We start from the raw sequence: 10,166 nt of genomic DNA, 5'->3' as shown, positions 1-10,166 counted from the left end.
GGGGGGGGGCAGGAGACTCTCACCCACCAATCTCCCGCTTATCCCCAGTGACAAACACTATGGAAGCAGTACTCCTCTCCAGTCTAACGAAGCATCTTCAACTAGCCAAACACCAATACGGATGCCGCAAAATGCACAGCACGACCACTGCTTTAAACGCCATCACCATACAAATAAGCGAGGGTCTGAACCAACGTCGACCCCGTGATAGGATGGTCCTAGTCGCCGTGGACCTGTCGAAGGCCTGCAACACGGTAAATCACGCAACCCTTGGCCAAGACTTCCTGGACTCGTCGCTTCTGGATCGGACGAAGCGGTGGATAACCAGATATCTGTGTGGACGTCAATAATCGGTCGAATTCCGAAACGCTAAGTCCAAGCCGTGTAGGATTAAACAGGGGGTCCCCTAAGGTGGCGTACTCTCCCCGCCACTGTTCAACCTCTACATGGTGAAACTCCCTTCGCTGCCAACAGAAGTTAACTTGGTGAGCTACGCCGATGATTGCACGATTATGGCGACGGACCCGATCATGCAAATTTCTTCCTTGCTAGGAGCCTCCCCATCTCCGCCGCGAAATCCAGCGCCACACTGTTCACCACCTGGACAAAGGAAGTTAGGCTAGAGCTGAACGTCTACGTCGATGGCAACAAAATACCGACGGTCAACCACCCCAAAATCTTGGGATTCCCGTTCGACAGCCTATTCTCCTTTTTTGCTCACGCCTCAGGCACTTGCGAAAAGTTGCTAGCTAGGAACAAAGTCCTTAAGTTACTAGACGGCAACATTTGGGTAGCCGATAAAGAAACCCTACTCACCACGTACAAGGCAATCGGCCGGTCGGTGGAAAACTACGTAGCGCCAGTGTGGACGGCAGGTACCAGCGATACACAGTGGAGAAACCTACAAACATGCCAGAATGCAGCTCTACGCACGGCTACAGGCTGCCATCTCATGTCGTCCGAGCAACACCTCCACCAAGAAAGCCAGATGATGGCGGTGAAAGAGCACAACACGTTGCTATCGAAGCAGTTTCTCGTGGGATGTCAGCGTGGAAATCACCCCAATAACGCTCTGCTTCGAAATTACCCGCCTCCAAGACATGTCAGACGTCCCTGCACGATTGGAAACCCTACGTTGAGCAGTACGTAGACAACCCATTCGACGTAGAGAAATACAGAGCGGCGCTTAATCACCTACACAACGATGCATTCAGGTCGAGTTTTAGCACCAGAAATGACAACATTGTTCTAGGCGGTCGACCGCCGCCCATCAACATCGACGAAGCTGAACTACCAAGAGAGACCAGGTGCACCCTGGCACAACTCCATTATGGGTGGTGCCACAGACTTAACAGCTATCTCTCCCGGCTGAACCCATAAGTGGCAGACACATGCCCTGCATGCGGGCAAGGTCCACACAGCACCCAACACCTCTTCGCATGCGCCTCTAACCTCACGACCCCGACACCAGAAGCACTATGGACCGCGCCTATCGACGCCGCCCGCTTTCTCGGCCTCAGACTTGTCGATTCAGAGGACGAAGACGACCCATGACGGGGTTGAGTACTGCTGCTACAACAACAACAACGCAGGTTTCCGCAAGGGTTGCAGCATGCCGATTTTTCGTAACGTAGGGGTGTAAGTATGTATGTAAACAATTTTTTAAAGGAAAACGTAATCCAAAATTCAACTATACATTTATCCAGTTTTGTTCTACAACCGTGCTTTTAGTTACATATATTAATTTTGTTCTAGAATTGTAACCAAATCGGTAATTTGCACTGTTGACACTGATTTAAAAGAGACAGAAAAATTGCAGAGGTAATTTGTTCACTCAAGATTATCTATCAGTTAATAAATGCTAATGTTGCCCTATAAAACTGGATCAAAATCTTCAAAAACTTCAAGCCAGTGGAGTTGTGTTTTAAAGTGTAATATCAAATTGTTGTTAACAATTACAAATGCACTTATATTAACCCATATGCAATGTGGGCTCCCTTTGGTTTTGAAATGTGTGGTCATATTTATTGTATGTAATATATTTTTTTTGGCTGAAATGACGATTTTTTTCAGGGTAAAATGACGATTTGCTCTGCATGGTTTCGATTGTGGTAAAGGTACTCATCCTGAGCCAAACCGAATCAAAACTCATTACACAAAACAAAAGGAATCATACCTTTAGTGCTGAGCGAATTAATGTTGCCTATGTAGTTAGCAGAATTGTTCAACTGCTTCAGTAGCCCTGCAAAAAGTGGGACTAGGTTAAATACTATTACAGGACCACGTTACCTTGTAACCAACACTAGTAACGAAAATGGTCAAAATATATGGAGAAAATATGGTTACATTAACATTGCGATGTCATTGGACCTGACCACCTCTGGTCCAACGCTGCATAACATGGGAGCACTTCTGGTCCACCGCTGCATATCATGGGACCACCTAGACCACTACTCCTTTTGGACCATGGCACATTCGGCAACCGAATCATATTGCCGATGGGCCACGAAGAGGTGCTGTTCAACACATATATCAGTTTATTACGTTTGAATATATAATATAATATATACTCTAAAACTATATACTAGGGGATCACTAAACGAATCTTTTCGTTTTGCCTTGTGAGCACTAACTTTATGTTTCGTTTGTTTCCCTATTTCTCTGCATTCAATTGTTTTGTTTGCGTTAGCTATCGCGAACGCTAGCAGAGTAAAGTTACCACTCACAAAATGTTGAATCGGTTGTGTTTCTATGAGCGAAACAAAACGATACCAATACGTTTGCTATTGTTTGTTTTCGTTCTCAGATTCTGAGTATACAAATACGTAACTTTTGTTTGAAACTTTTTTCTCGCAAGTTCCTTTTTCAACCTTTAAATTATCTTCGAACTTCAAATCGTCCTGGACTTCTGAAATTAGCGAAAATGATTTTATTGGAAAAAATGGACCGGAAGTCCATTGTTTTAACCGGAAGTCCATTCCGAAAAAAGGTTAACGACACAAGCTATGTATTTTTATGCGCCGAATCCGATTCTGTGGTAAAAAAATTTATTATCCATTCAAAAAATTTATTTCTGGCCAGTTTAACCCACTTCTGGTCTAAACCGAAATTCGTTGATACGAACAAAAGATAGAGCATCCTCCACTTGGTAATTCATATTTTTTCGTTTTCCACAGAAAACATTTTCACTAATTTCAGAAGTCCAGGACTAGATGAAGGTCGAAGATTCGAGGAAAAACTTTCGAAACAAGAGTTATGTATGTTATGGGTTGACGCGGTCCAAAGTTATGCGCCAAAATACTTACATAAAAAAATATTCCGACGAACTGATAACCTTTTCCTTTTTTGAAGTCGTTTAAAAAATAAAGAAAACCAGATTTCTATACATCAGCATTCGCACAATCAAAAACAAAAAAAAAAAAATGATTGTACTTAAGCTGGTTTTTAAAAACATTTGTGAGCTTCAGCCAAATTATCTTACCAATTTATGAGTATCCATTCGATTTTTTTGTTCATTTAAACTTTATATAGATACATAAGTATGTATGTATGTTTTTTTTATGTTAACACTTTTTTTAAATTATTTCGGATTAAATCATTTTACACGTGTATTTATATTTTTTCAAACATGCACCACGCACAACTTTTAGTTGTTTTTTATTTTCACAGTTTATGTCGGACTTAAGAAAACAAGATTTAACATAGAATTGTTTTAATATTGATTAATTATAATCTTTTCAAAAATACTTCTTAGTTTATTAAATACTCCGAGATGTATGCTACGCTGTCCCAATACTTGCCGCTACTATGTTAAAGGACATTCAAATGCAGTTCTTTTAGTATCACATCATCTGCAGGAAGGCGGAGCATAAGTTGTATGTAGAGATTTGCCATAATGCGCATGCTTATACCTGCCTATTTGCTTTCCTATTGGTCAAGAATTGGGGACCTGTCAGACTGTTTATACATAAATTTATTTAATACGATTTAAACAAGAATGCATGTAGTATGTATGTATGTATGTAATTGAACATATGTACATATCTTATGCTTATATATAGATATGTTTATAAGTAGGTATGTACATACAAACATATATATCGTTACCTTAATATAGAAAGGCCCTATCTCACATCGGCGCTGAAATATAAAAGGCCGTATCTAAGTAGAAATCCAAAATTCCCTTTTTGATATGATTCATCGAATTATAAGTCCGCATATCAACTTAAGCTATACAACAAGTTTAGTTAGTTACGGTTATTTGCATTTCAACGATTATATGAGTTAGGTCCTTTCTATATTAAGGTAACGAAATGTACAGCAAAAAAACCCAAAAACGTAAAATAAGTCGATGAAAACCGGATTTTTGTCCGTTTACCGATTCCATTTCCGGATACTTTAATGATCCGTTTTCGCACTAAAGTGTGCGGCAGAAACGTATGTACAGAAAAGTACCGAAAATGGTGGTGAAAAGGATACGTTTTTGGCTGTTTTTTTTCTGAAATTTGTCTGATTGAATTTTTCGCTTTCCTTCTGCACTTCACAGAAACTTTTTCATGGTTCAAAAGAAATAAAATAAAATTAGGAAGCACTTGACGGAATTCGAACCCGGCACCTTCTGGAAGCTAACAAATAGCGGCTCACTCCTCTGCACGCTCAGCCACTGCCGACTACGCATGCATGCTTTCAAATATTTAGTTTGAGCATATAAAATACCATTATTGCTTTCAAATCACATCATCTTTTTCGAACATTTTCCGGATACGAAAGTTGACGATAATTGTAGGAGTTTTTTGTATGCGTTTTCGGATACGGAAAATTGAACACTGTCGGCAAAATCTACGTTTCTTTGGTATCTGTGTAGTTACTTTTATTATTACCTACATTAACATCACTAGTTTCGAACTACCCCGAAAGAATCTTCAAAAAGTATTGAACTAGTCTCAAAATTATTCCAGACTTGTCCAGAACTAGTCACAAAGTGGTCCAGAAGTTGTCGCGAAATGAGCCCGAGCTAGTCCTAAAATGGTCCTAAACTAGTAGGAACTATACCCGAAATGGTGCTGAAATCGCCCTGAACTATTCATTTGTACACACAAGAAGCAATTACAGGCTTTCTGCTGGGTTAGCGTAAATTCTCCAAAACCGTTAGCTAAGATCAAGAACAAAATGTCTACATACACATACTTGTGTACATACATATGTATATACAAACATAATTATGTACGTACTAGTGTTCACCCGAAGTTTCAACTTCGCTATTTGGCCTATTCAACTAATTTTTTATCTTTGGTCTTTGATCAATAGGGCGTCGAATATTATTTGCTAAAATATGTAATGCATCTCCATTTTCCGGATAATACGCATCTCCTGAAAAGGAGCATTTTTGAGTTGTGAAAGTCCCTTAGTAAATGAGTGATAGATAAAATAACAAAGCACTGTGACTAGTAGGTCTATTGTGTCCTAAACTCTTCACAACACCTCAGTCAGCTCTAGAACCATTTCAGAATAGAACTCGGGAGCGGGGTGCATGATCTCCTCTCCCTTCAGCGTGAAATGGCCACACACTCCAGAAGGAGATGTCATGTAGTCTCCTTTGCAGTGTCACAGAAGGGACATAGGTCACTGGACCAGATTCATAAGTTTTACAGGTGATCTCTAAACTTACACTGGCCTGGAAAACAATCTGCTATGGTTCTTTGTTTCCCCTTAGGGACGCCTACGAGTATCCTATATCTTTTAAGATTGTACTCTCCTATTAAGCTTTTGATTGACGAATTCCCATAGTATTGCGACAATGCAGTTCCCTTAGTCTGGTGTTTTCTTTTTGGAGCGCTTCCTCTATTGTGTTGGGACCTATTGAAAGAAGAAAAATCTAGCAAATTGATCCGCTTCCTCATTACCTTTGACTCCCATGTGCCCCGGTACCCATAACAATTAGCTGGTCTTGTTCTCAGCCAGAGCATTACGCCTCTCTACATACTTCAAGACCACTGGGGAATTGATTTCGAAGGAAGACAGAGCCTTATTTATATGGGTTTTTCATTTTTCAGGGAGACCTTTCCCTGCTCGTCAATGAATAAAATCTGAATTTTAGATTCAAACTCCACATTAGGGTTTTCAGCAGTGGGAAATCGTTACGCTAAATCTCTACCGCTAAAAATATCTAAATGAATAAGGATTGTGCCTAAAAATATAGAAGGCGTCCAAGGAAATAAACATATCCATGACGCCTTCGATTTATATTGAACATCTTTTCGTCGCCCGAAAATCAAATTATTGGCTTAGCTCGTTGAAAACAAGTCAACTGAAAAAATGGTTTTGTAGAAATACTGAGGTTGCCGTAATCGTTACCTCTACGGTTGCCTCGTGTGTATTGAACAAGAAGATCACGTTGCTTCAACGGTTTCCCCGTGTGTAGTCAGCATTATAATTTTATTAGCATTGATTGGTGAAAATACATGAAGGAGACAGATTTTTTGGAAACTCGCATTAACTGTTCATCTTTTATGAAGGAGCAAGTCCAATTTTCGAAAAAAAATTTTAACACACATTTTCTACTACAAAAACCATGGCTCAATCTCCTTTATATATTTGCAACAACACTTCCACCACCCTGTATACTTAACAAAAAAATGATTGGCAAACGGTGATATTTTCTTATAGGGTTCACTATCTGAAAATACCGAAATCCTCCAATTCAGCAACTACCCACAAAAACCACCCCTAATTTTTTACTTGACAGCTGCATTGACGTTTATTAATGTCATTTCAGTGATTGTGTTTTGCTTAGTACTTGAAATTTTTCATTGTCGTGTGATTTGGTTATATTTTTGCATAAAAAGTATTACATTAGCAATGATTATAAACTTTAGGAATCAAATTTAGATTTCGAGGTATAAGTGTCAGGAATTTTCATGGGAAGCGATTTACTACAACATAACGTATGTACCTATTCAAATAATCTGCCAATTATGTACATTTCGCAAGTCAGCTAGTTTTTGCGTTATCTCGAAATGCTCGACAGAGTGGGAATGTTTACAGTAGCTTGTCATATTGTACCACATAAATCGCGTTTGTTATATAATTGAAGTTCACTTAATGTGTACTTAAAGGATTAAAAAGTCCTTGCAAGTTACTATGTTAAAAACAACAATTTAAGAACGTATATCTACATGAGCTTTATTATAGCGGTCATTACTCCATATCGTTTGGCTAGTATCTATTAACCATGAGGAAATACGATGGTCATTGACATTTGCATCGACGTTCACTAACACAAACCTTTTTCATGTGCTCATTGTGTTTCTTTTATCTTCCAGGCCGATATGAATTTCACTTAGCTATTACCTTTCGTCATCCTCGGAGCGCAATGCTTTTTTTTAAATTAGCAAATTTTACAATCACTGCAGCATTAATCTGAATGTACTCATCTTCAACACAGTTTGCAATTGTTCGCACTTTAGTCATTGCAACTGCTTCCACACTCGCTGAGGGTAAGAGCTAACATTATGAATCGAATTTCGGTTGCAAATGGAACCGCTACCGGCTCAGGTAGTTCCATTGATGCAGCGCCATACATACGCACCATTGAATGGGATATGATGAACAAAGCAAAGTTTTTTCCACTTTCAATGTTAAGCTCGTTTTCTGTGCGGTGTTGCCTTTTCCCATTGACAGTGATAAAAACACAATTACAGGTGCAATATAAAAGTGACATATATAAGGGCATGATTGATTGTGCCATAAAAATATATCGATCAGAAGGTGTACCTGGGTTATACCGTGGATTTTGGATATCATCTGTGCAAATTGTTTCAGGTGTATTCTATATAAGTACATATGAGGGTGTGCGTCACTTACTAAATGAAATAGGCGCAGGACACCGTACTAAAGCACTGGTTGCTGGAGGCTGTGCATCGCTTGTGGGCCAAACTATTATAGTACCATTCGATGTCATTTCGCAACACGCCATGGTTTTGGGTATGGCAGCACATGCTGGCTCAGCACGAGTAGATGTGAACCCACTTGGCATTAAAACGGGCCCAGATCGTAGCCGTTTTGCAATGTCAATGGATATATCACGTGAGATATTGAAACGTGATGGCTTTCGCGGATTTTATCGTGGCTACACGGCAAGTTTAATGGCATACGTGCCCAATTCGGCAATGTGGTGGGCTTTCTATCATCTATACCAAGGTAATGAAAACAGCAATTAACCCGTTTAGAAATTCTTATTAAAAGTACATATGTATTCGCATTATTTTTATCATTTATATAGATGAGCTGTGCCGAATATGTCCACCATGGGTTTCGCATCTCTTTATACAATGTGTTGCAGGAAGTCTAGGTGGATTTACTACTACCATAATTACTAATCCGCTTGACATTGTCAGAGCACGTTTGCAGGTAAGTAATTTGGGTTTTTAACTCATATTTGAAGGCTAACTCTCTTGTCTTCAGGTTCAACGATTGGAATCAATGCGTGTTGCATTTCAAGAGTTATGGCGGGAAGAGCACATGAACTGCTTTGTTAAAGGACTGTCCGCACGCCTTGTGCAGTCTGCGGCATTCTCCTTTAGTATAATTTTGGGCTACGAGACAATAAAACGGATAGCGATTGATGAACAATATAAACACCAAATACGTTGGTAGATTAATAGAATGTTGTCATTAAATGAAACTGGAAAGTGCACAATTATGTTACCACCAGAAAATTTTTCACCCACCCATGTCATACAATAAAATGCATTTAGAGAATTCAAATGGATATAAATTTACATAAAATTACATAAGTGTAAATCAAGCCAAGCTAAGGAATATGCAAAAGCATGCCAAAGAAAATAATTGTCTCCAGTCTTGTTCCTCAACGGTTACAATTACAAAGCTAATGAACAACCATATTTAAAAGTGCTTATACATATACCAATAAATAACTTTGGGCTAAATTCTTACTGCGAACAAGCATCGAGGACATTTTCATATATACATACATGTTTACCTTCATACCTAGACGGACAAACTACATATAACTTTGTGAATCAATGTATTCTCTGTCGGTCCACTCACATTATCTTTGGAGCTCTAAACATACTTGTAAATACTGAAAAATGAATAAATTATTCTTAATCTTAAATTTAGGGATAATTTCTTAATAATTTGTTATAATTATTGCATAATATGCGCAAACTTAATAGTAGTCTATGCATAAAAATTTAAAAATATTCATTGTTGGTATTTTAGTTTACGCTTAACTAATATAATATAAAAACATGTTCTTTAGGTAAACTTTTATTTTTACTATTATTTTGTTTAAAGAAAAAGCTGAATGCGATTTAGGACGATTTTTTGAACAGTAAGAGTAGAAAATGAAGTAGCGCGCAAAATGAAATTTCCAGTGCTTACATTGTATTTTTTTGCAAGGTTAGCTACTAGCAAAAATAATATAAATTTAACTATGTGAAAATATTTGTGTATATGTTTTAGAAAAATAAGTGCAACTATAACAAACGTAGAAATATGTCAAGAATATGCAACTTTGCAAAATAAAAATGAAAATACTGGCTAGCCAGCAATAAAATGAGTAGAAAAAACTGTTATTTTTCAACAAGATTGGGCTTCAAATTTAAAGCGTGAGTACTCAACTATATGTATTTATGCATGATGTGTGGCCTCGTTCCAGCTAGTGCTGTACACACGCCGCTGCTCTATCATCATCATTCATTTCCTGAACAGTCTGACGAAATTTAAACTGAAATATTTTCATATTGCGAAGCTTTGTTGTTGTTGTAGCGGCACTACTATGATTAAAAGTTGACCCGAAACAGGCGGGGCTTAGTAGTGCCGCTACAACAACATATTGCGAAGCTTCATGGTGGGTGCTTGAACTTTTCGACATTTTTTAGAAAATTAATAGCCCTTGTTGTAAAACCTTGAAGACTCACACCTTTGCGAGATATAGGTTTGGTACTTCGGGTTAAGTAGGCCCGACTTATGGTGGGACACTGTCACTTCTTTGCGAATGCAGGATTTGTGTACAGCCAGAGAGTTTGCATTCATACCTGTTTCATGACAAAGTGTTTATTTTACAATGCCATTAGAAAATCAAAATCCGTATAAATCCGATTTTCAAACTTCATACGAAATTTTTAATTTTCATAAAAGTT

The 10,166-nt window shown here is 38.4% G+C and overlaps 1 protein-coding gene across 1 annotated transcript; it reads left to right on the top strand.

Moving 5' to 3' along the window:
• Positions 1–6,774: 6,774 nt before the first annotated feature.
• Positions 6,775–9,593, top strand: LOC108369365 (solute carrier family 25 member 44). Its single transcript, XM_017624461.1, has 4 exons — positions 6,775–6,944; positions 7,323–8,199; positions 8,282–8,409; positions 8,464–9,593. Exons 2-4 carry the CDS (start codon positions 7,512–7,514, stop codon positions 8,653–8,655), a joined length of 1,008 nt encoding a protein of 335 aa, XP_017479950.1. The 5' UTR covers positions 6,775–6,944; positions 7,323–7,511; the 3' UTR covers positions 8,656–9,593.
• Positions 9,594–10,166: the final 573 nt, after the last annotated feature.

This window comes from Rhagoletis zephyria, unplaced genomic scaffold (genome assembly GCF_001687245.7).
Source record: "Rhagoletis zephyria isolate East Lansing unplaced genomic scaffold, Rhagoletis_zephyria_1.1 Rzeph_scaffold_03631, whole genome shotgun sequence".
Taxonomy (NCBI): domain Eukaryota; kingdom Metazoa; phylum Arthropoda; class Insecta; order Diptera; family Tephritidae; genus Rhagoletis; species Rhagoletis zephyria.
This window is presented reverse-complemented; position numbering and strand designations above follow the sequence as displayed.

Excerpts from the sequence above, each read along its gene's own strand:
- LOC108369365 (XM_017624461.1), top strand. The coding sequence starts at position 7,512 with ATGAATCGAATTTCGGTTGCAAATGGAACCGCTACCGGCTCAGGTAGT. Across the intron at positions 8,200-8,281 it reads TTTCTATCATCTATACCAAG|ATGAGCTGTGCCGAATATGT; the intron begins GTAATGAAAACA and ends TCATTTATATAG. Across the intron at positions 8,410-8,463 it reads TTGTCAGAGCACGTTTGCAG|GTTCAACGATTGGAATCAAT; the intron begins GTAAGTAATTTG and ends TCTTGTCTTCAG.